Raw genomic sequence first — 26,634 nt, 5'->3', positions numbered from 1 at the left:
AGTCCCAGTCGCTCAAAGGGTGTGATTTCATCCAGCTCGGCAGCAACTAAGCTCAACTAAATACTCTGAACTCATCTTGACCATTTTAGGGCTGACAAGATTGTCTCTAGTGAACTCTTGCATTTAAAGCCAGGAAATCTGCTCCATCCTGTCTTGGAACACCAGGAAGCCAGATGAATGTATACAGAGGGCTGTTTTGAGTCCTGTAAAAGATTAGAGTGTGAGACTGGCATTTGAGCTTAAGTTCTAGTTGAAGCAAAGTTACTGAATTTATGCACAAACATTTGTAGAATTGCTTCCATATGACCTTCGTTTTTTAAGACAAATGACTCACTGCTTCACTACTTTAAGCCACATCTTCATAAACTCTTCCCCGAAATAGAGAGACTGAGGACATGGGGTTCCTCTTTTCTGACTCAGACATTGCCAGACTGGGGAGGGGCCAGGAAATGAGGCACACGTTCCACACAGACAGACGGTCTATTTTACATTTGTGGCCATCGGAGAACAACTGGAAACACAGTAACCACATTAACCTTATTATATAAACCATATACCTTTTCAACATTAAAAATATAAGCATAAGCATTAATTCTTATTTGTATATATAAATGAGACTTTCATGAACAGTCCTGGGGCCTTTCTCTTCTCTTGCAAAGTTATTTCCCTAGTCTACGGACCACCACTGTGACGGGGTGTTATGATCCCCACTTAAGGTCACACACTGAGAGCAGCCTGGATGGCTTCTGCTCCAGAGCCCAAACCAACTCCAGGGTAACTACCTGTCTCTCTCTTGCTCTCAGTTAAACAGACCAGGTGGCAAGGCCACAAGTGAGACACAATTCAACTTGAAGTCCACACAACCACTTGGGGTTGATGTGAATGAGGGTGAAATATTTAGCATCAACGCCTAGGCCCTCAGGCATCCAGCAGATTCTGATATAGCCTGAATACTCAGAATTCCACACATTAAAAACACACACACACTGGAAAGACGGGCACCAGGAGCCAGGCGGTTACCTACCTCTAACCCAGTGCCAATTCCACGTTTTGGTGTGCTCTACAGACCAGCATTGGGGGTCTGCCACCCCTCTCCGCCCTCTAGCTTCAACACAGGCTGTCAGTTGTTTCTGAAGGAGCTTAAGCTGAATCTAGACCAAATCCAATCAATGGTCAGGTGGCTCTGGTTCTGATCAGCCCCTTGTCCTGCTAACCGAAGAGCAAACTCTCCTCTCCCCTCTGCTACTGGTCCTCCGGTCAGCTCGGGCAGCCGCCATCCCCGTGTGCTCACAGGATCTCTTTCTTGTGCGCACACAGGGAGAGAACAATCTCGGTCATCTCTTCTTATAAGGGCACTAATCCCATTGTGAGGGCCACACCCTCAGGACCTCATCTAACCCTTTTACCTGACAAAGCCCCACCTTGAAATACATTGGGGGTTAGAACTTTAATATAGGAATGGGGGGGGCAGCCCATAACAATAGCTTCCCTGAAGTCCTGCCCTGCTAGCTACCCTCATAAAAGCAGCATGTGTGCGCCCGATGTGAAACTACCCACGCTACAAGAGCACTTCAGTCAGTTAAAACACAACCGATTTAACACTGAACTCATCAAAGAGAAAGTACATTCATCGACAATTTCTTGTAACCACTAATTTTCTACCTTATTTCAAGGGAACTAAATTTCAGATCCCCCCCCCCCCCCCCCCCCCCCGGCAGCAAACTGGCAACCCTTGGGGTCAAATCTAATCCACAAGTACTTTTTGTATGCCTCACTTGGTTTTAAAAACTATCAATGGATTGCCCATATTTAAAATCTGATTTCACAAGGAAATAAGCCAGTCACACAATGATAAATACTGTATGATTCCACTTATGAGACTTAAGAGTAATTAAAACATGGAGACAGAAAGTAGAATGGTGTTTGCCAGAGGCTGAGGAACAGAAGATGGGGGGAATGTTGTTTACTGGATTTAGAGTTTGTTTTACAAGATGAAAAGTGTTCTGGAGACGGATGTTGGTGATGATTGCACAACATTATGAATGTATATAACAACAGTGAACTGCAGACCTAAAAATGGTTTAAGATCAGCAATTTTCAACTGGTGTGCCACAAGAATTTTTAAAACATGCAATATCTGACTATTTAATCAGGGGCACTGGCCTCTTTTCCCTTAAGTTGTCAAATAAAAAAATGACAACAGCCAACACAATAGCTGTCCAGTGTGAATGAATCAAAATTATACCTATTTTTTGGTCAGGTTGGCAAAAAGTGTATTTTTTGGTGTGCTGCAGAATTTTAGTAATTAGTTGATGTGCGCCATAGATGAAAAAGGCTGAAAATGACTGGTTTAGATAAATTTTATGTTTTGTGTATTTTACCACAGTACATAATAAAGACACAGTTGACCCTTTAACAACACAGGGGTTGAGGCGCCAACACCCCACACAGTTGAAAATATGCATGTAACTTTTGACTACCCCAAAACTTTACTAATAGCCTACTTTTGATTGGAAGTCTCACCAACAACATAACAGTTATTTGGTATGTTATATATGTATATTAAACATATATTTGGTACGTTTTATGTATTATATCCTATATTTTTACAATAAAGCTAGAGAAAATATATTTAGAGCATTGTATTGATCGATACTATGAATTTGTCATCTGTTTACAGAATGAATCCTCTATTAGTACCTACATCAATATTGTCTTATATGATACAAAACACTGTAGATGTTATACATTTTACTAACATGACATCCAAAATTAAAAGATAATGTGAAAAAGAAACTCCTACCTATTTACAGGTAGAACGATTCCTGCACTGATAATGAAGCAGCAGCAATGACTGCTCTACGGCAGCCTCGTGTAATTAACACAATTGCTCACGCAGCACGGCCTACACACTAACGAAAGCATCGGTCCAAAATGCATATGGCGCACAGTAGCACAGTCCTAGTTATAACCCAGTACTGGGAACACTGTTACATTAAAAAAAAACCCACTTACCTGTGATGATAGGCTGATACGCAGCTTTTCCAATTAGAGAGAGTAAGGTAATGTAATTCTTTGAAAGCAAAGTTAGGGAACAGTAAGAAAATTAGCACATTAATTTTATACATAAAATCACTCACCTTACGCCCATGCAAGGACAGGCTATCCACTCTCACGCGCGTCTTGCGCTCGATGCTCTACACAATGAATACTTAGGCCACGATGACAATGGTGCCACAAAGTCTCCCAGTTCCTGCCATACAGCTATTAGATTTGCACACAAAGACACAGACACACCGTTTAAATAGCTGACTAGTTTATTAACTGTACGACATGATGACCACTCACTGTCCAGCAAGTGGAAGTGGGTCAGCGTGGGAGCTGCCACCCTCGCCGTCTCCCCATGTTGGGCGGACCGAGCAGGAGGAAGGGCCAGGCTTGCGGCGCAGGGCCAGAGGTGGGAGAAACGCAGGAGGGCCGAGGGGCGGGAGAGGCAGGCACACTCCACTGAAGTTCACGGAAGCACATGGTAATTTCTAACATTTTTGCTTTTCTCTAAAAACATTTCTCTAAAAATGTTTCTATGTGGTTCCAGTCCTTTTTCCACCATTTGCTTTCAGTTAAGTGCCCATATCATAGAAAGGTCCACGTCATAAAAGAAATCAAAAGCAGCCCTGGCCGGAGTGGCTCAGTTGGAGCATCGCCCCATACACCAAAAGGCGGCGGGTGTGATTCAAGGTCAGGGCATGTATCCAGGTTTCGGGTTCCATTCCTGGCCAGGGCTCCTGCAGAAGGCAACTGATCGATGTTTCTCTTTCCCTCCCTCCCTCCCTTTCTCTAAGATAATTAAAAAAAGGAAGAAAACAAGTTGCCAAAAGCAGTCTTGATCCCTTCTGCCTGGTTGTCGAATGTCAATTTGTTTTCTGGCTCTGCTTCTTCTCTGTCTTCTTCATCATCTGGCACTGGTTCAGGAACACGCAAGTCCATCAAGTCGTCTTCTGTGAATTCTTCTGTGTGGTGTCTATTAGCTCCTGAATTTCTCCAAGGTCCATATCCTGAAACCCTTCACCACCTACCTTTGCCATACTCACAATTTCTGTCATGATTTCCTTTTATTGGCTCTGTGGTAAATCCTGTGAAGTCATGCACAGCATCTGGGCACAGTTTCTCCAGCAGGAATTTGTTGTTTCGGGCTTGATGGCTTTCACCGCTTTCTGTATAACAACGATGGCATCCTCAAGGAGTAATCCTTCCAGAGTTCAATGGTGTTCTCTCCAATAGGGCTCTGTAGCCAGAAGATCAAAAGGGACTCAAAGCCATGTTTAAGTAAGAAAAAGGGCCAGACCAAACTCTAGTGCCCAGGCGGTGAGTACGAAGGAACACAGAAGTCAAGACAAGTGGTCCCTTTTGGAGGGAGAAGCTGGGATTTTGATGAAGGCTGGAAAGGTTCTTCACCTGGGTAACAGTTTCAAGGGTGATTTGCCTTGTAATGACTCAATCTGTTCAGTAAGATTTTCTGTATGTGTTTTAGTTTACAATAAAAAAAAGTTTAAAAACAAACAACTCAGTTTTCCTAGTCACATACACTTGCTGGGGATGGCTGCCATCTTAAGATTGTGGCTCAGGGCACAGACTTTGGTGACAATAGATGTAGTTTTGATTTTTTTACTCTGTTACTAGTTGTGTGACTTTTGGTAAGTTGCTTTGCCTCTCTGAGCCCGATGTTCTTCATCTGGAAGATGGGAAACTATATCATCGAGCCCATAGATTTGCTCCAAGGATTAAATGAGGTCACTCATGTATGACATTTTATACGATGCATGGTATATATGCAGATGTTCAGTAAAGGTCAGTTGTTACTGGTACTCAAACACCGATGATTATACAATAATTTAATGGGTCCTTAAATACCATTACATATTCACAATATTTATAATCTCTCAGTATTTAAGGAAAAAATATTTGCGTTGATTTAAGCTCTCCCAAAACACCTACTCCCAAGTTAGCTGTTATAATCTCTTTTTGTGAATATCTTTTTAGGACCACATATTATAGAAATTAAAACCCTACTTACACATGAAAATGCTTACATGGATGTATTACTTCATAATCTTTAATTTGAGAGATGATAAATCGGATGGAAAATTGTGAACTGGTGATTTATGATAGGACTAAGTCTCCGTTCCAGCTCTTCTTACACATCCACTGTGGAATAAACTCGGTTCTTGCTTTTGAAGGCGACTTGGAAGTTGGGGTATTTCCTCACTCTTTAGGAAGCATCTGTATATGTTACATGCTTGTATCTCTTGTAGTTTGTGATCACACTAGAAGACCTATATAATGCTGAGGTCCGTGTTATTTGAAATATCCTCACTCTTTAAATTCCTCTCCTCTTAAAAATACTGGAATGAATGTCTCCCCCACACAGTGGAATATTTATTAACAGTCCGACCCATTCCTGAATATTGTCTGGAAAATAAATGAGATGCTATCTGTTCCTGGAATTTAGATATGGCTAATATATTAATGAAGGCAGTTAGAAATGATCAGATATGTCAGGGTAGCTGTCTGAATGAGGAGCTGTGTATGTAAAGTCTGTGTTTCCTATCACTACTAAATCTGTCTCAGAAATACAGCTATATGAGGTAATCAAAGGGAAAGATTAAACCAGAGCAAATATATCTCATTAACAAAGCAGTCAATTCCATTTATTTTTAAAATTTTATGTACACATATGAATGATCTGTATAATGTACATTCAATATAGAAAGCTTTATATATTTGATAATGTATAGAACATTTCACAATTACACTAATCTCTTACATAACATTTTGACATCTGTTTTTAATTTTTTTTTGCTCAAGCTCCTTTCTCATTCAATTTGGTGAAGCCAGTTATACATACCGATGTGGACTGTGAGCTCTCGGAAGGTTAATGATTGAGGATCAGTGAACAGATGCAGGGGCAACCCCTAATAGTGTTCGACCGTGGGAGGAGGACAGCCACGTAGACGCGATTCAGGAGAGGAAAATGCCCTTTTCCAAGGACAAGTGACTTAGCCCAATTTCTGTAGACTGTAGTTCAACCCCACAGTCATGCTAATTCAAAAAAACATTATAAAAACTAGGAAGAAAGTTTTGTCTTTTTGATTCACAGTCTTGTAAACAGATATAAAGGAACAAAATGTGCTTACATACATCAAGAAAAAAGTTCTCGTGTACCCACTTAGGTTGATCCACAGAGTGCTTTCTTATAGTGTGATACAATTGGAATCACGGACTTTTCCTAAATAAAAATATATTCATAGAAAAAGGAATAACACTGTCATGAAATCAGGAGGAAGGCAGTTAAGAGTTTGCTTCACTGTATCAGCTGGAGGAATGTGGACTGGGCACCGACTGGCCTTTCAGCGCTAATGTCTCTCACAGAGGTTTCAAGTCTGATAGCCAAGGTCACCTGCCTCTTGGTCTACGGGAGGAGGCAGATTAGACATGACTGATGAGGATGTCCCTGCGGTAAGGTAGCCAGCAACTCCAGGTCCTGCAAGAGAGAAAGGAAAACACACACCTTCTAGAGAGCAGAGTCTTGTGAAAACGTGACCTTTATAAAAATGTCAGAACCCCATTAAGGACCCCATCACAAGAAAATGATGATCTATTAGAATTATCTAAAGGTACAACTAAACCTTAACAAACAGCTACACAGCAACCATTTTCATGGTTTGCCTTTGTTATGTGACAAAGTTAAAATGGATGGTAGTACTGCTGTGGATATATGGAGAAATTTTCCCTTCTCACATCTGGGAAGTTCAATTTTTCAAAAAATCCTGGGCACTGAAGGATAGCTATGTCAAATAAAAGTCACACGATGAAATTCCCAACAAAAAACACTTCTGTCCATCAAGTTAACCTATTTTCATTTGGTGCAAAAAAAAATGCTATTGTAACAAGTAACACCAAATGAGCAAGGTTTGCTACACCACGGTCTCAGAAAGAAAAGGAAGGCTTGGGACATGTCATAGGTCAAGACAAGAGTGTTATAGGAACAGGTATCACTATTTTAGTTTTATATGTCTTCTTTGATTCTAAACGTCTCTATTGTATGAAAATGCTCTAATGCCAGCATTCATCAAGATGTGTCCTATGAGCACATAATGGTTGTAGGCTCTCTAGTTTCTTTTAAACATTGCAGACATTTAATTACATCTCAGACTCACTGCACAAACTCTACAGAGTACTTGGAAGAAACACTGTAGCATAATACACATACTGAGCAACACTTTTAGCTGAAATCATAGGAAACAAGCAAACAGCTAAGGAACATTGAAGGGTTAGGACTAGAAAGACAGTGGAAGTGGCATGCATTTAGCAAAATGGTTCTCTACCTGCTTCAGAGAGCTACACAGAAGTTAGCAAGCTGCCTGGCAGAGCAGATCTAAAGCCCGCTCCTGAGGTGAAGGGGGCTGCTGCCAGTTAGAAGGGAAGGAGAGACACCTGAGGGGAAAAAAGAAACATAAGCAGCAAGGGAAGTTGTGAGGAAGTGCACACAGCAGAGCAGTCTGATGAGGACTGAAGCATAACAGGGACTGATGTAGGCCTACAAAGGGCACAGTTCAGATCATCTTGTTTTTCATCATACAAGCATTTGTTTCGAGGATGTGAAACGGCATGTACTGCTGAGCAGACACTGTGACACTGTGCAGAGACAACTCAGCCTCCGTGAGCTGCAACATGCCACACAAGCACCTAGGCCCTCGAAACCTTCAACTCATAATTCTTTGAAAAAGAATTTTCTCTTTTTAATGCCCATGAACCTGCATCTATCAATCCCTGCCTTCCACCAATCCGGACGCCAGGCCTTCCACAGCCTGCTCAGGAAAAAGGCCATCGGGTCAGCATACCCCCTCTCACAAGGTGGTCCAGAGGGGCAGCACCACGCTGTTCCACCACTTCCCACCACCTATCGCTCTTGCAACCTTAGGCAGCAGCGAGATTACCAGGAAACTAGCAAACGAGGTTACCAAAGATGTAACCCTAAAAAATAAAACCCTAAACACTCCAGATCAATATAATTCCTGACCACTTATGATTATGGACTCAACTTGGTTTATATCAAACAAGTAGATGATGAGACCAAATCATGAACACTACATACAGAAAAGAGACTAAGGCTGTGGTTCTCAAACTGTGTGCTGGGGCACCCAGGCAAACTCAAGGGAACTGCTGGATAGTTTTAATTTGAGATACAGAGACACCTGTTGGACACCATACAAACAACAACTTTCAAGGTGTTGGACATAACTACTTAATAAACTTAACTATTAGGTTTTCTTTTTGTCTAGGGATAGATGGAAAGAAAAAGTGAAATGAGAAAGTTTGGGAACCTCTGGGCTAAACTCTAAATTGTGAAATGTTGTCTTAAAGGATTATCCAGAATATTCTAGCCCTATCACTTGCCTCTTTAGGAGAAACAAATCAATTTCTATAAATGAAGTCTGAGACACTCTCTCCCTCACACCCCTGGCCTTAGTGAGGACGTGTCTGGTTTTTAGGGGCCAGGAGTTACAGTCTGACCGTTAGGATGGGATAGCGCAGTGTGTTCTCCAGAGAAAGGTAGGAGTAAAGAGCAGAAATGTGACATGTGGCAACAGTGTGCAAGGCTGTCAGACTTAAAAAGAATGAGAAAAGATGGAAACTTAACAAAGATTATACCACAAAACAGAACTGGCTGCCATAATGGAATAGTGGATGGAACATGAGCTTTGGTGAAAATGAACATGGGATTCTCAGCGGGGAAAACAGAAAAAGGAAGCTCTGCCTCAGCAGCCAATGTCCTACAATAAACTGACACTGTCCTCAGGGAATCTTAACGTCGCTCACATCCTGTCTTGGACAGGAGTAAAAAGAAAAGCAAAATGTAATAAAAATCAACTCTGCAAAGAACTATTGGACTGGTTTGAGGAGAGGCTCAAGAATTGTACCTCTCTCATTTTAATGGCCTTAGGAAGCCAAGTTAACTATCCCACATGCCTCTAATTAAATAAACATGTATAAATAAAGGTTTTTCATCTCCACTTCTAGCTCCTAACTGTTGGCATGGCTGCAGGCTTCAGCAATGGCCTTCAGGATGGTCACAGTGCCACCAGGCCCTTTCCAGGCTTAGATCTATACCATCTCCCCCTTGACTGGCTTTGTGTGAAACTTGTTGCCCCTTGATCCAGCCCAAGGACTGCAGAAATCTGTAAACAGCAGCCTTTCTTCTCTCCTAACCCTCCTCCACCCCACAGCTGCTGCTCACACATTTCAGAAGCCACCCCAGGGAGCCAAGTCAAAGGAAATGTATAGACAGGACTCCTGACTCCCTGTTTTTCTTGACAGTCACGAGGGAATTCGGATGCGAGTGAGGACCAAAATGGTTTCTAAAGGAAGCCTAGGTCTCTGAAGACAAACCCCTCTCTCTTCTGTGTTCCAACCACAGCCTATTACTAATCAAAGACCACGTGCAGTCTTTTATCCCATCAGACAGGCAAGCCAGTGAATTCGAGCTAGAATGGAGAGCAAAGAGAATGAGAAGAGGCCTTCCTGCAGGGGCTCACGGTCTACACTTACTATTTTTTAGGGCCAAATTTCAAACAAGTTTACACTTAGCTAGAATAAGGCATATTTTCCGATCATAACATCTTACATGCGAAGTAATGACTTGTAATGCCCACAAAAATGAGGTAGTATGTAAACTTTAGTAAAAAGAGCTTAAACAGGTAAAATTTTTGTTGTTCCTAATTAGAAGCTACAGCTCTACCCCAAATTGGAAAGAGATATGGAATATACTACGGCCTTATTCCAGGGTCTTCTCTCCATGGAAAAGTTAGAGGGAAACCTGTGGCACTGTGCTCTCAATGTGCAAACACGACCAGCAGCCAAAGCACCGTGCTTATAAATCGCAGGCTCTGCTTATAAATTCTAGTAGATTAATATTAAAGTGGTCACAGTGGAAAAACTGTTGTATCACAAGTGAGTCTAAAATTAAACCAAGCAAAACTTTCTCCAAAGTCCTTGTTTTTGAATATTCAAGATTCAGTCTTCACGATGTATAAACAGCTATACTAACAACCAGGGTAATTAAAAGTTACACTGGTTTGAGAAACACTAGGTAATGATTTCTCTCAATTTACCGACATCATCTCTGGTTAGAGGAGGATTTAGTGTTGATACTTTTTTTTAATATACTGTTGAGCCCAATGAGGGGTTAGAAGCACTGACTTCCCACACAGTTGAAAATCCAAGTACAACCACACCTGTCTCTCCTACACAGATTCCCAACCTTGACCTTGACCCTTGAACATTGGTTTGAACTTCATGGGTCAGCTGAAAAAATCCACGTATAACTGGACCTGCACAGTTCACACCCACATTGTTCAAGGATCAACTACAATTTCAGGCAGATGGCAAGAACCACCTCATATTCTTAAGGTTAATTTCAACTGAAACCTTTTATACCAGACACTGTATTTCAATTTCAGCACATAGCAATACAGTGCTGGGACTTTCTAAACAGAAGTCACTGTGAAGATGAGTATTTTAAAATTATTTTGCAATTAGTGTGTCAAATGGACAAATGTACTGAACTTCAAAACTATATTACCTTTAGATGCCTCAGCAGTAAAAACATCCTTTCCTTTATGGTACCCACATATTTCCTCCCATGAGAGGATTATCCAGAAGTATTTAGTAAAAGTACAGATTAATCACCGGAAACTTAAAAGAAAACTATTTCACATGTGAGTGTACACATTTGAAATCTCATCTGCTATTCCAACAGAAATAGAATGATGCTACCATGTTTCTGATACTGTTAGTTCTGATTAGATATTTCCCCACAATTTTTACATGTTCGAGATAAACATTTTAATACAGCCACGTTCCAAATGTAACCTATGACACCATTACTTTGATCAAAACTGAACAGCGCCCATGTTTCAATCAGCACGCACTCAGCACAAAGTCCTTTGCATGCTGCCCAGGGCTACGACCAATGGTCTACCACATGCCCACAGTACCTCCAGCACAGGGCGTAGCTTAGGAAACCCTCTAAATGTTATTTTAGTCTAGTCAGGGCAAAAGGAAGGTCCGATTGGCTTCTGCCATACATCTTAGGGTAACCAATTGGTGTGATTTACCTGTGAGGTATCCTGCTGTTTGTGAGTCAGAAATAAACAAATCGTGTTTCTGATCTTTGAAGGCACTCCAGACTGAAGAACGAGAGAGGATTTCATTCACCTAGGGACGTAAAGCAAACTCTTTCAACATAAATAAATTAAGGACTGGATACTGAAAGACTGTATTAAACAGAAAAAGCAAACTTCCAAGACAAAAGGCCAGCTGAGGAAGACCCAAAGGTGGACTAAAACCTAGCATTCCTCCGACACTCTATTCCAGCTACATCTCATTAAACCAGGCCCCAAGAGGCCCCTAAGTCAGGCTTCCCTCTAAACTTGGATTCCACTATTTAAACCTACAGTTTACTCATCTGTATGAAATTTGGGCAGGAAGATTTTCTTGTTATGGTAACAACTGGCTGATAGTGTGGTATGGGCTCGTGAAGGATTCCCAAGGACAGGGTATGGGGAGAAGATGCTGCAAACTCAAGCTGAAACACACAGCACACTTTCAAATTATGGGCTGTGACCTGTTAGAAATTTATGAAATCAACTAAGAGGATTGTGATCAAATACTTCAGAAAATAAAATAGGTTCATGTAGAAAGCATCAGAGTATCACATGTAAAATGGATAAATATTGTGTATGTAAATATACATACACACGAGTATAAATAATGTGTGTGTAAGTGTCTACTAAACTAAAATGAAAGACGTATTTCTTTCTGTGTGACAGATTTTTAAAAAGTTCAGAAAATTCCAACTTAAAGATTATCTTTGGGTGCGAATGTTCACATCGAATATTGAGCACTTCGCATGTGACACACAGTGGACACACGAGAAAGTCTGTCTCTGAAATGCTTACTGTCTTGTAGTAGAGACAGCACCAGGTAATTTAGTGTAAGCATTAAAGTAGAGCTACACATGGGGCCATGTGAGTCCAACAGATTCTCTATCCCAACCTTGGAGAGAAGCAAGTGATTGGTTGTGCAGGTGGTGAAGGAGCTCCTATTTTGGAAACTATCACACTTCTTTCCTCCCCTTGGGAGTGGAAGGTGGGTGTTAGGTTTACTCTGCTAATTTCATCAGTGAAAGTCCTGGGACAGGTCCAGGGGAAGAGAGCTGCCTATATGTGGGTTTGCTTGGCATTCAGAGTACCCACAGCAAAACCCAAAACGGACAAAATACTTCACATAAACTTATAGTTAATGACTGCAGCAACACATGCTGTCTCTCTTCTTTAGTATCACTTTAAACTGTTCAAATGATGATACTGAAAGAATGGACAATGGCATAAAAACGTTTCTTTAGTTGGAACACACAAACAGTGAGTGGATTCACTAAAGGAAGACTTTAAATCGATTTAAACCTACAAAAAACACACACTGGTAGGTAGAAACAATCCAAATGTCCATCAACAAATGAATGAACAGATAAACAAATTGTGGCACATACACACAATGGACAATCATTCAGCCTGAAAAAGAAAAGCACTGACACATACTACAACATGGATGAACCTCAAGAACACACAAAGTGACAGGAGTCAGACACAAAATGTCACACGGATTCCATTAACATGAAATATCTGAATCAGAATTCATAGAAAACAGAGTGGTGGCTTCCAGAGGCTCGAGGGAAAAATGGGGAGTCACTGCTTAATGGGAACAGAGTCTCCTTTTGAGAACTAGGTAAGGTGGTGGTTACACAACACCGTTAATGCACTACGTACCAATTAACTATCCACTGTAAAATGACTAACTTTATGTTACCTAAATTTCACCTCAGTTTTAAAATAAGAGAGTATTAGTAGAGAGGGCTATCAAGTAGCACTGAGTGGGGAACTCTTCAAAAGCAACATAATAAGTGAAATCAAAGAGGAAAATTAAATTACTGACTGGCTTGAAATCGGCATATGCATGAGCTGAAACACACTAATATATATCTTTGAGACAAAAAAGAAAACTAACACATTATATGTGCTAATAAAGAAAGAAGATGAAACTAAAATGATGTTCTGTATCTTTAATATGGCATTATGGGATGTTTCATGAATGTGGTTGTCACTATCCAACAATAACTCCTACAATTGAAAGTTCACTTAATCAGCAATAAATACTCATTATTCTTCAATGCTGAAGGATTTCAGCATTTTTCTTCTTGAAAGGTACAACATGCTATCACTATACAGAAAGAAAATCCTCCTGGGCGACCACCTGAGTATATGGTTTGTGTGCTTTTACTGGTTACGAGGCAGCTATGCTAGTCCATCCTTGGGTCTTGGGATTGGCTCCAGTTATAGCCAATAGAACCACACCTGTAAGTGGATCCTGAGCAGGGGTGCATGTATCATGCTTGGCCTAGACCCTTGGTTCTGGGAATGCCTTGCTGTAACTGGCAGATCAAAGCCAGCCCCGTGCAGACTCACCTGTTCTCCATGCTGCAGGCTTCGCGTCATCGCCTTGAGAGCTTTAACAATCTGTGCCTTAGTGGCTGCTGGACTGTCCAGATTTTCGAGGCCAATGCCTTCAAGCAATTTTAAGAGGTATGGGACCAAATCTGCTTTCAGGGCCTAGAAGACATTAAGTATACATATATATTGGAAAAAAAAAAAGTAAACCATTCACTGAAGAAATAATTTTACCCCCAGAACAATACCTGGAAGAAGAAAATCTGCTTTATTTAATGCCAGATGAAAATTTAAGTATTTAATGATAAGGGCATTCTTATTCAGTAAGATTTTAATCCATGCCATCAACTGTTCTAAATACACATTGATTATTTTATTTAATCTTCCCAATGCCTAATGACATAGGCACAATTATTACTACTAATGGAAAGAAATCAATGCACACAGGAACCTGAGCAAAGCAGAACCTGAGCTTTTAGCCACTGCACTGGGCTGTCCCCTCTAATGACACTACACTAACAGGCAACAATATTTGAAGTATCTTAGTATCTTTTTCACATTTTCTTAAAACATCAACCTTTACATTCACCATACATATCCTATCAGCCTGACAAAAGCTAAATAATACTCTGGCTTCACACGATTTCAATGCCCACTCTGAAACTCAAAGGGAAGACGTGGAAGTAATAAATGCTTAGTGAGTATACCTTTTTACCAATATTATTCTTATAACAACTCTGTGAGGTAGTCATAACTTTACAGATGAGGAATCTGAGCTTTGTAAGGTTAAGTATCATGCCTGAGGTTACAGAGCCATCAAGTGGTAGAACTGGCTCATGTTCTTCCCAATACAACCAACCCTCCAAGCGAATTGTACCTTCGAGCGTCAGAGCGCCCAATTATCTCCTTGAGATGTACTCAGTACCTCTAACCTGCCTAAATGAGGAGTGGGTGGGGAGGAAGAGGAGACTTGAGATTTTGGATGGGGGCTGAGAGAATAGGAGGGTCAGATAAAAAAGATGCAGGGCCTTGCATTCAGGCTAAGGGTGTCAGCTGTCACTTGGTCATCTGGCAGGTAGTGAGGAACTGTTAAAGAATTCTAAGACAAGACTGGCCCAGTTATATTGAGTTGTATTTTAGGAAGATCGCTGTTACAGTAGCTTTTACGTCATCGTATGCTTTTTGTTCCTTCAGCGTCGTCTATTCTACATTGGTGCTCACCAAGTCTTATTTTCATTAGGTGGGTAGTCTCTTCAAAAAGGACAAGCAAAATCTTGGCACGTTTCTTAAATATGACTTAAAAAACAAAGGAATGAATTAACAAAACAAATCCTTCTGAAGGGGGTGCCGCAAATTTTACAGAGCAAGCTGAGGAGAGATGCTTTGACAGTCAAACTTTTACATTGAAACACTGGTAAGATGTTGGGCAGCTGGCCCACTGTGTCTGTGTGCACAGACAGGCTCATGCCTGTATGTGCATGTATAAAATAAAATCATGCAAGTACCACCCACAAGTTACCCTCTGCCAAACCTTAGCAAGGGAAACCAAACAGTGCTAAGTAAGTAGTAAAAACCTACGTGTCTGGTATGTCTGCTTTCCTGGAACAGCACTGAATCTAGAAGTCACTTACTTGTGCTACTAATTCATTCTGCTCCTTCTGAAACATTCGATTAATTGCTTCACAGGCTAGACCAACAACATCTGGTCGCTTTTTCATTCCATTCATCAATGGGCCAATGGTCTCTAAAGATGCCATGGCTCGAACACACAGCTAAGTGCCCAAAAAGAGAAGGTTACTTGTAGACTAACGACAGTGTTTTTATAGCATAGTAAATACCATAATAAAACATGATAAACCTACATTCAGTTCAAGTTTAAAATGAACTGAATCAAATTCAGTCTTCTATTAATTGTATCACTACATTGGCTTCAGGAACTGCTACAGTAACATGTAGCTCACATGCCGAAAGGCACAGAATAGGAAAGGGATTCATACCACAATGTACATTAGTCAGGAAGAAGGAGCATAGATAAGTTCTAGAACCATAATCTACTAAATGGATTCATCAACACTGTACCTCATTTTCAGACAGGGCATGGATAACCCGAATGGCACTCTTAGGAATGGCATTATTCCTATGATTCATCGCCTGGATAACTTTGGGAAGATGGCCCAATGGTGGGACCTGATCAGCCAACTGAGGCTGTGCATTGAAGAGACACACTGTAGCCATCGTCAAAGTTTCCAGAGTTTCTCCCTGGAGGGTATAAAACAAACAGTCTATGAAATACAGTCCTAAACACCTTTGGCAATTATTTGGTGTTCAGAACTAGGGATCCACAAATTCTATGTACTGATACTTGAAAATTGATTCACAAATCCTGTAAGAATGAACTTCCCCATCTTAATTAAAAGGCATGAATTTAAAGGACTTTAAAAATGTGTTATCTTAATCTTAGCAGCCTTTCACTGGGCAAGGTCACATCTCATTTCTATTGCAGGTTTAAGAGACCATCTCCCAAAAGACAGCACCAGAAATTTTTAGATAATGTTATAGAAATGTCAGTATCACAGGACATCAGTAATTCAGGAGAACGCAGAACTAGTGAAGTGTTTCCCCCAGCTCTATTAAAATCCTACTATTTAACATGCCTGGATGCTATAATGCACTTTCTATTGTGCATAATGGATTGCAAATACCTGTATCATACCTGTATATGCAAACATCCATCCATAACATAATCACCATAAACGAACATGGAAACTGGATGTGCCAAAAAGAAAAGTGACATAGGAGAAAAAGGTAGTGTGTTTTTCCCTTTCCAAGTTCCTACTCTGAAGATTTCATTACTTAAACAAGCTATAGCTAGTAAAAATCCCAGTAAAGAGAAAATGTGACTGTGGAAAGACACATGTAAATATTTCTATACTAATGATTTTTGAAATTTTGCTAATCTAATAATAACAGTAACTAATAATTTCTAAGTACTCAACATGTGCCAGACATTACGGAAACCACACCACATATATCAAAACCCATTAAAACCTCAGCCTTTGGGGAAGGTGCTGTGATCACTCAGAAATGAGCCAACTGAGGCAGTCCTGAGGTACTGCTCAAGGTCATAGAGCTTAGACAGTGATAGAGCTTGAAGTGGGGTTCTGGACCACTGAATAAGACAACTTGGGCTCTCAATAACCTCTCTGTATAGCCAGTTTATAACAACAATTACGTACATACCTCAATTATTTTCAATTCTAAAGGTTCAATTAACAGAACCTTAAACATTACCAGGGTTTCTAACTCACCAAACCTAGACCAAGACTATTTTCTCACTCACTCCTGCTTACAGGTAGCCTTCAGCTTTGAGCATGGACAGAGTTCACCATGTAGTAACTATCCTCCTGTCAATTTCTTTCTTTTCTTTTTTTTTTTTTTTAATAAATCTTTACTGATTTCATAGAGAGGAAAGGAGAGGGAGAGAAAGATAGAAACACCAACGATGAGAGAGTCATTGATTGGCTGCCTCTTGCATGCCCCCGATTGGGTATTGAGCCCACAACCCGGGCATGTGCCCTGACGGGGAATCGAACCCTGATCTCCTGCATCCTAGGTCGATGCTCAACCGCTGAGCTACGCCTGTCCGGGCCCTCCTGTCAGTTTCTATAACTAGGTCATCCTTGCAATATATAAAGAGCCAAGTGAAGAACATGGCCTAGGTGATCACACTTCCACTTAGGTTTCTACAATGAACATTCAGGCTTCTCCTTAAAATTATACAATTATTGCAAATGGGCTGGCAGAAACCTTCTTTCCGAGCTTCTAAATGGTCAGAAATAGCATCTTCTCAGTATAACTACAAATATGATTCAAAAATAACCATTTTACCAAGGAGTTTCACTTTCGAATGTGTCAAAAAAAAAAAAAAAGCCATATTTGATTTAAATATGGTTGCTACATTGAAGGAGGCAGCCAATTCTTAATGCATAGCCAGCAAGGATGGCGTTTTAACAGGAACACCAGCAGTGCATTTAGCAAACTATCTGACGGCTGTGGCTTACATGAGGACTGGTCTTCTCCAGAAGCTCAGTTAATTTTTCTAGTAATGCGATGAGAAATTCTCTAGGTTTTCTTAGAACCCAAGCTGGTTGTGCAATAAAGATTCTCAAGAAAACGCCTCCAACAGCAAGTTCACCCTCTGCTTCTCCAAACACCATGGTAAAATCTTCAGGCAACTTTAAATAGAGAAAGAACCACAGTCAAGTCACTTAGTCATCAGTAGTTGTACATTAAGCAATAAATGCAAACTCTATTAAAGTCACTGTCATGAAATTAAGCAGTCCCTAGTCATTAATATAATCAAATCATAATTATTATGTTTTATTGTCTCTTAGTAAAATTTAGGAAAGGTTGATTACTTACCTTAGAAGTGAATATTCCTTGTTTTATGTTTAAAATCTTATTTGCCAGGGGAAGATCTTAGTGTCTTAATGACACAGTATCTAAGAGGTTGGCATTAAACTGATTCAGCAGCAACTTAAAAAACCAACAACAAATACAGTAAAATGTAAAATTTCTTTCTCTGAATGAAAGTATATTTACCTTCCAGTTTACGTCAGGGTTGTCTCGCTGATTTTTAAAGTGCCTTGGGGGGAAAAGAGGGGATAGCAAACTTCAGTCACAGGACACATTTCATTACCTTCAGAGGAAGTGTTAGAGAGGTGATAGACAAAGTGGAAAATGAGTGCCCTTCCCTGAGATTCTACCTGAAGGCCATCAGTTATGAGGTGTCTTTACTTACTCTAGCATCATTTCTCTAACTGTTGTGGACACTTTATCTCTGGAACTATCATTCCAAATTAACTCTGGATTTTCATGAGTTCCTTCGAAAATATGGACAGCAGCTTCAGGGCTGTCTCTCATGGCATCCATAAAAACACTTGGCAGAAATTTCATTAATGTAAGTCGAACCTATATGAGGAGGTTTAGGAAAAAACAAAAAAAACCTATTGGAAACATCTCAATATTTGGTTTGTTTTACATTTCTCTAAGATAGACTATTGCTGTAATTTGTGTTATGGCTGATATGAGACATAACTATTACCCAAAAGCCCTAACGTGGGACAAGAGATAAACCTTGGTTTATGCAAAGGTAACTTGAACGAGCCTCACTATGACCTGCTCCTACTTATCTAGTTTCATTTCCATTCTCTGCCTCAAACTTAAGAAACTTCAAGAAATTCAGTATCCCTGGTGTGTCAAGTTCCCAGACCACACCCTGCACATGCTGTTCCCTCTTCCAGAGCACCCTGAACTGGCCTGTCCCTCCCAACTCTATCCTATGTCCCCCACCCTCGGAAACAAATTTTTTTTCTCATTTTTTGTGTCCTACGAGGATTTTTAGTGCCTTTATTTTGCTGTACCAGGTTTTATATTATACTGTTACTTTTTCCAAAAAGATTTTAAAAAGCAGCTTTAAAAAAAAATCCCCCCAAAAAAACCACACACACAAAAACTGAAAGTTAGTATGAGGCACAAGTACAAAGGCAAAATACAGGCTGGGAAGGTAAGTTTTCCCCCTCAGGTTCTCTCTCCTTCATATCATTAAAGTCTGCGCTCAAATCTTGTCTTCTGGAAAATTCCCCGGCACAGGTGTCTCACTCACTGCCTGTGTATCCAGCAGCCCTGACACATAGCAGCTATTAAAAAACTTGAATAAATGAGACTAATATGAAATCAGTACACAAAGGAAACATATAATTGCTAGTGATAGGCTACAAATTTAGCTCTGAACTTCCTAGCAGCCAATGAACTACAGGAAACATCAGTTCCATGACAAAATCTATGAAATAGGAAGTATGTCACTTTTCTCGATCATGACAGAATTTGAAAGCTATCAACTGGTGTATACACTATCAGATGTTTAAGTAAAAAAATTCTTACAAAACGTAAATCCTCTGATCATAAGCCTTCAGAGTTATGTCCAGGTTACTCAGCTATTCTAGAAAAGGGGTTGGCAAACCAGGGGCCAAATCTGGCCTGCCCCCTAATTTTGTCTATAAAGTTTATTAGAACAGAGTGCACCCATTTGTACAGCTACTGTCTATGGCTACTTTCTGGTTACAAAGGCAGAGTTGAGCATCTGCAGAGATCATATGACACACAAAAGATAAAATACTTACTACATGGCCCTTTAAAAAAAAAAAATTTATCAGCGTCACTCCTACCTCACACCATGTGTAAGAATTCACTCAAATGGATCTAAGACATAAATACAAGAGCTAAAACTATAAAAATCTTAGGAGAAAACACCGGCATGGATTTTTATAACTTTGGATTAGGCACTGGTTTCTTAGATATAACATCAAAAGCACAAGCTACAGGAACAACAAAAAAGATAGTTTGGACTTCAAAAGACACAATCAAAACAATGGAAAGACATCCACAGAATGGGAGAAAATGGAATATTATTTGGCAATAAAAAGGAATGACACACAGACACTTGCTACAACATAGATAAACCTTGAAAACACTATGCTAAGTGACAGAAACTAGTCACAGAAGACCACATAGTGTATGATTCCATCTCTATGAAATGCCTAGAATAGGCAAATCTATGGAGACAGAAAGTAGGTGAGTGGTTACCAGGTTCTAGGAAGACAAGGAATGGGGAGGGAGCACTGAAGAGAATGTCACCCACCCCAGGTTCACGAAGATGTTCTAAAGTTAACTGTGGTTGTCCAATCTCTAAATATAGTAAAATCACTGAATTGTACACTTCGTATGTGAGAATTGTGTGCTATGTCAATTACATCTAAATAAAGCTGTTACAAAAAAGGGAAAAAAAGTTTACTGACCCTAGTTCTAGAAATTCTTGCTGCAAAACATTCAACTAAGGAGCTGACACTTGTATTTTTCCTATACAGAAAATTTAAGTATAAATATATTCACCTCAATAAAATTTGTTCCTCATTTATTTCAAAGGTCAAAAAATTTACTGAAGAGCTCAGTCAATAGCAGCACATATTTATTTTAAACACCTAAAACATTATTTAAAACATGTAGTATTAAATATTATAATTATGGGCTACCCAACTCTAGCTTTAAGAGAACTCAATATTAAATATCAGTATCCATACAGAATATTCCTATAGACCCTTCTATAGGCGCACAAATGTAACCTCCTTCATCTCCTCAACCCTGCTGATGACAGACTATTGACCTTATTCCTGAAGTACAACTGTGTAAGGTCTTGTGACGACAGACTTTCCACACGTAGACTGAGAGATCAGACAAGAAAGAAAGAACTGAATCTTCTTTAGTGATGTAAAGCCAGACACCGGAAGCAGGGGCTCAGGAGTCTTAAATCATGGTGCTCCGACATGACTCTGCTGCTTGTGGGCTGGCGCAGACATGCTTCCGTGAGCACTATGTCTTGTGTAACTGAGCTAATGACAGAAGGAGATGGACAATAGTTGTGTCTGGATGGAATTCTATTTGGAACTATCCTCTGTCATAACTTAAATATACTTTTGTTCTTTCTGCAAAGGAGATAAGCAACTTATTACCATAATCCAAACTCTCTTAAAACTTCTCAATTCCAGTGCAGGCTTCCCCAACTACAACTTTCCTCAAACTAGTAATATATAGGAACAATTTCAAGCATGTCAATCTTCTAATTTTCACATCATCATTTCCTTATCCTCACCTTCTTGGACTTTGGTAAACTTCATGAAATCAGTCTCCAAGTAACAGAACTTTAATAATTTATTTAGTTCTAAGAATCTATTTTGTGCTCACCTTTGGACCTATTAGTTTATCTGCTGTCATTTTAGCAAAAAGTTCTGCTGTTTGGGCTCGAACCTGTGGATGTGTTGAATTGCAGAACATATCTAGTAAATAAATCAAAGCTCCTACGAAGGAAAAAGAGAATTAGTATTTATATTATACATTAAAAATATAACCTTTCTAATCAGTGAATTCTTTTTCAACCTTTAACTCAATGCAACTGATTTTTTCTAAAGCTGTAAGCCTTACAAAGCATTCTTCTAGTTTACAGAAATATCCAAAGCAGCTTCATCATCACTGAGTATGACTGGACGAGAAAGCACTCCACACATTACCTTTTGCCATTGCTTCTTTGATTATTTTTGTACTTGATGTCAAAGCATAAAGAGTTTCCAGAACAAGCTGACGACCTGCAGAGGAAAAGACATTTCAAGGAATGCCATCGCCAGGGAGCTTACATTTACTGGGTATCACTTCTGAGCCAGGCACTGAACTAGGTGCTCTAAACAGGATATCACACCTCTATCTTCACAATACCCAGCAAGATGGACATTATCATGGCCTCGTTATGAATGAGGAAGCTGAGGCCTGGTTTAACCGGTCCATGGTTTTGCATCCAACGCGTAGTTATAGCTCGGTTTTGTATGGAGGCCAGTCTGATTCCAAAGTGCACATTCATAACCAACTGCTATACTGTCCTCCTACCTCTCACTGTTCACTGCAAAAACAAAATCTTCTCACATCCTGACACCAGAGGACACTCTAATCAGGCATCTAAGATTTTTATCTGGTAGTACTGTCTTAGAGAAATGCCCAGGAAACAGTGGTTGCAAGACACTATTCCAATCTAAGACTTACTAGAATCCTTCTGGACCCAGTGCACCTCCCACTCCTTGTCATGGAATTATACTGGGCTACTGGACTAGAGTCTTCTACAGCCAAATGGCAATGAGAGACAGGTGACCAAAGAAATAAAGAGCTGGCAAAGAGGTTGGAGACTGCCAAGTATTAGGCTGAGACTGAAACAACAAAGGGTGATTATCTGGACTGGACTAAGTTACCAGGCAGGAGAACAAAACTAATTAATACATGCCGTATTAAAAAAATTCAGGTTGGTATATTTTTAAAAATTGACCTCATTTTGGTGACAAGAGTCTCTATTAGCATTAAATCATTAAAGGACAAATAATGCAGAATTCAACTCTAGGCTAACCACAGGGTAATTTTTATCTTCAGTACTTTTTTCTATCATCCAAGACCAATTGTATTTGTTAGTAAACCATGGAGTATTAGTCAATCCTCAATTACTCATGTGTAGTTTATACTCAGCAAAATGAAATCCCTCAGTTATTTTCTTTTGCTTTTAGAACTCTCTCACCTCTGACTTTCAACTTTTGATAGGAAAATTGCAAAATAATTTTATTAATTTAATGGTAAAACATAATTAGGAAGACAAATCTAATATAAAGAATAGCACTGAAAATATTTTGAAACCAAAACATGGGTAACACGATGTTGGCGGCTCTGTGCCATCTGCATAACCGCTCTCCTCTATAGGTTGGCCATGCAATGGTTCCCAAATTCCACTTGTGAATATACGTACTCGATGGTAACGAATGCAGAAGAGCCAACAAATTGGACAGAACCATTGATTCAGCAATATTGTTGACACAATCTTGGTTAGATGTCACTATATTCACAACCTGTAAATTAATCAACAGGTTAGTAAGAATTCTGGAAATAATTTCTGACCTAAAACAAATTAAGTCAATTTAGCCAGACCTACAAAATACTTAAGGCTTCACAAAAGTGAGAAAAAGGTTTGGAGGACAAAACATTCAATATTTAGAGAGAAGTTTAATTTTAAAAGACTGGTTTTGACCTTTTGGGAAATAATAAAAGTGTTAATGCTCATGTCTACATTGTGTACATTAGCTTCGTATTAATTTAGAGGTAGGAACTCAGTAAAAGGATCTAACATATATTTTAGCAGCAATTCACAATCCTGAGGTTTGTTAAAAAGCCTTCAGCCCTACATGCTGCAGAACTAAGGTGTACACTGCGCTGTTTCCCAGTTACAGATGCAGGGCTGAGAGTGTTGGGAAGACGATGATCCTTACTTCTGGGACTTGGTTTAAGTAAATTAATTCAAATTTTAAAAACATATTCACTTGGCTTAATAGTCAAAATGAAAAAAACCAGACACATGTAAACTTCCATTCAGCTGCAGGTGGTGATTAATCAAGGCTCAAACCAAACACAGAAAGTGGCAGGAAAGGTAACATGCTTAGTACAACGCTCTTTTACCTCCAAAGCCAACTGTTGCACTTGACCAGCTCCGTGGACTCGGAGAAGAGAAAATATTAATTTAAAGTGCCCAATGCATTCACTTTCAGAGCCTAGGGAATAAGAACAAAATGTTTATTTTTCTATTTCCAAGAGATGTCCTAAATTGCAAACCTCCAGAAAACCAATATACACTGCTGTTTACTGTCAGTTATGAGTTTCTAATAACCTTTCCTCAATGTTTGTAGTGTGAGGTAAATAAAATATCTCTAAGCTGCAGTAAATCTTAAGCAAAGAGTAAGCTATTAGCGTTCCCTATGTCTTTCTTGTTGCCATTTCCATCCCCACTTCTAGCCTCAGGCTGAAAACAAGAAATTTAACAAATAGAACCCAAAAATAAAAGGTGGTAATTACATTCTTTATCTCTAGAGCTTAGAGCTATGACCACCCCCATCTACCTCGGCCTAATTATATTTTGGGAGAGTGTGACATCATTTGGCTTTTAATTAAGACTGAGTTAGAATTTTGCCACCTGAGGACTACATTACAAATAAACAATGATATGCATATTAAAGGGCTACTTGTGAAAATATGTAAATTTAAACTGTATTTCCATTCCTATCCACCTCGAATCCCAATCCTACATATTCACTAAAATTTTGTTGTAAATGAAACAAAAGCATTAAACATTAAGGTTTTGTTCAGCATATATTTCCTTTTATTATACTGTAACATATAGTGTAATTTGTAATCTTTTGAGGCTCCATAAGATAATTCACTATAATCCCTAAATTCATTTGTAAACGACTTCTTAACAGGTGAGAATTATCATAAGTCCATCAAGGACACATAAATCATACTTCTAAATTACAAGTGACCATGTGATCCTGATACATGAACTTTACAGATGTGATCAAAATAGAAATTTTTGTGCAAGCCCTTCCTCAATTTTTATAAGTTCCAAGTCAACAGCCTGCTTTGCTACAATTACTTTGTACCTAATACACCACTAGTAATGTTCTACTATGCCAACTCCAAACAATAAAAAAATGAAATTTTCCTCAGAGTTTTTAACACTGCCTTTAATAACATCCCAATGTATACCATGGAAATGACTAATTTTCCTAACACGATTTAATTACTGTTGTTTTATTGGAATAATTTGTTTGCAATAAACAAAAAAAATCAGAATTTTAATACTGTAATACATACTGAAAAGAGCAAAAAAGTACCTGAAAGATAATTATTAAAAGTAACTTAAATTCAATTTGTATTGTTTTAGGTTTTATATTCTACATTTGTTATAAAGCTAGAATTGGAAGAAGCATTCAGATTTTCACTCATCTATCTCCCCGGAGTCAGGCAAGAGTGATAATGTTTTTGGAACTATCCTCTTAAAGATGTTTTAAAATGAAAATGCTCACATTTTTATCATTTCAAATTTTATACAACAAAAACTTCAGGCAGTTTTTCAAAAATGTGAATATCCACATGCACATGGCATTGTGTTAAGGACCAGAAGAGGCAACAATTAGATCACTTTATCCACCATCAGGTTATTCTGCCCTTTCAATTCACTGAGATTCTTACAAACATGGTGTCTTGACCTCTCTTTCCAGCCTCCTGTTTACAGATAAAAATATGGTGAGGTCAAGTCCTCTTAAAGTTATATCAGGTATAGCATTATAACTAAGTAATTTTCCCTGATAAAACTGAGAATTGGATTTTCTGGGACCTCTACTATAAGGATCTACTTGATCAAGGGTATAGTCACACACCTGGATTATACTTTATGACATTTCTCAGAGCCTCCAAAGCCATTTCCACTCTTGGCAAGCGGTCTCCGTGTTGCTCTGACTCCACTTTTGCCGCATGCGTGATAGCCATGAATGTATGGAGGTACTGGGCCTGGGAGCCTATGTAATCCAAGAGACTTGCAGCAAACGCTTTTGGAACCTGAGTGGAGAAATATTTATACACATGTGTGCCCTCAGAAATAACTTATAAAAACAACAAAGACTCAAGCTATGAAAGTGATTAAATTATACATACACATATATACAACTATTTGTAAGCCTTGGCCGATATGGCTCAGAGGGTAGAGCATAGCATCATCCCCTGCAGTGAAGGGTTGTGGGTTCGATTCCCTGGTCAGGGTACATACCCAGGTTCTGGGCTCAATCCCCAGTTGGGTGCGGTATAGGAGGCAACCAATCAATGTTTCTCTCTCCCCCTTCCTCTCTCTCTAGAATCAATGGTAAGAAAAACATCCTAGCGCGAGGATTTAAAAAAAAAAAAGGGCGCAGGCGGGATAAAACCCAGTTGCACTATGAAGTGTTTCTCAACATTTTCTGTCCCAATATATTAGAGATCAGATACACTCCCATCAGTACTTTAGTATAACAATTCTGAGATTAGAGTATATCTTCTCTTTGCCAATAATTAATAACATTGTGGTTATATATTTATATTTAAGAATTATACATATTTAGAATATAAACTCAAAGAATAGCTTTCAAAGAGTTTATAAATCACTGGATTATTCTGCTTAAGAGCTAAATGACACACATTATGGTTTAGTAAATTCCTTTTTTGCTAAGAGCAAAGTCTAAAACAAAGCTTCACTTCTTCCCTCCTTATAAATCAATCAATCACCAAATCCTCCTTGCCATCCCCTCCAAATAACACACAAAACAAACAAACAAAAAACCTACAACAAAATATTCCTACATGATCCCCAAACACTAAGCAGCAGCAGCAGCAGCTCCTCATTTGCTTCTGGAAGTGATTAGGGAACATCACAAGAGATGAGGTGGTGTGACCCCAATCATCTTTAAAAAATCTTTGTTCTCCGTCTATATTTTCTTATTTTCTTCTAATACTCAGCCAGAGAAGGACTTCTGTCTGGTGATCTGATATTCTATATGATGGAGCTGAGTGTGTAAGTGGCCTTGCACTTCCATAAGAGACTAGGAAATTGAAGGCATATATACAT

The 26,634-nt window shown here is 39.3% G+C and overlaps 1 protein-coding gene across 2 annotated transcripts in view; it reads right to left on the bottom strand.

Annotated features, from left to right (window-relative positions):
- Nucleotides 1-5,681: 5,681 nt before the first annotated feature.
- DNAJC13 (DnaJ heat shock protein family (Hsp40) member C13) overlaps nt 5,682-26,634 on the bottom strand; it is a 95,372-nt gene continuing 74,419 nt past the window's right edge. Inside the window, exons 44-57 of one of the 2 annotated variants that reach the window (XR_015715701.1) lie at nt 25,418-25,595; nt 23,661-23,752; nt 22,957-23,056; nt 21,689-21,763; nt 21,366-21,478; nt 18,367-18,536; nt 18,168-18,210; nt 17,627-17,800; nt 15,645-15,824; nt 15,197-15,337; nt 13,584-13,727; nt 11,178-11,277; nt 7,386-7,494; nt 6,460-6,541 (exon numbers count right to left, since the gene is read on the bottom strand). Coding sequence is in view for 1 of the 2 variants with exons in the window: in XM_016224334.2 (XP_016079820.2) it covers nt 6,435-6,541; nt 11,178-11,277; nt 13,584-13,727; nt 15,197-15,337; nt 15,645-15,824; nt 17,627-17,800; nt 18,168-18,210; nt 18,367-18,536; nt 21,366-21,478; nt 21,689-21,763; nt 22,957-23,056; nt 23,661-23,752; nt 25,418-25,595 (1,617 nt within the window). In the remaining variant the exon portion in view is untranslated. Of the gene's footprint in view, nt 6,542-7,385; nt 7,495-11,177; nt 11,278-13,583; nt 13,728-15,196; nt 15,338-15,644; nt 15,825-17,626; nt 17,801-18,167; nt 18,211-18,366; nt 18,537-21,365; nt 21,479-21,688; nt 21,764-22,956; nt 23,057-23,660; nt 23,753-25,417; nt 25,596-26,634 lie in introns of both variants that reach the window. The other variant, XM_016224334.2, reaches the window with a different exon arrangement.

The sequence above is a fragment of the Miniopterus natalensis genome, chromosome 15 (genome assembly GCF_054644295.1).
Source record: "Miniopterus natalensis isolate mMinNat1 chromosome 15, mMinNat1.hap1, whole genome shotgun sequence".
NCBI classification, from domain to species: domain Eukaryota; kingdom Metazoa; phylum Chordata; class Mammalia; order Chiroptera; family Miniopteridae; genus Miniopterus; species Miniopterus natalensis.
The sequence above is the reverse complement of the archived record's forward strand: the minus strand, read 5'-3'. Positions and strand labels throughout refer to the sequence as shown.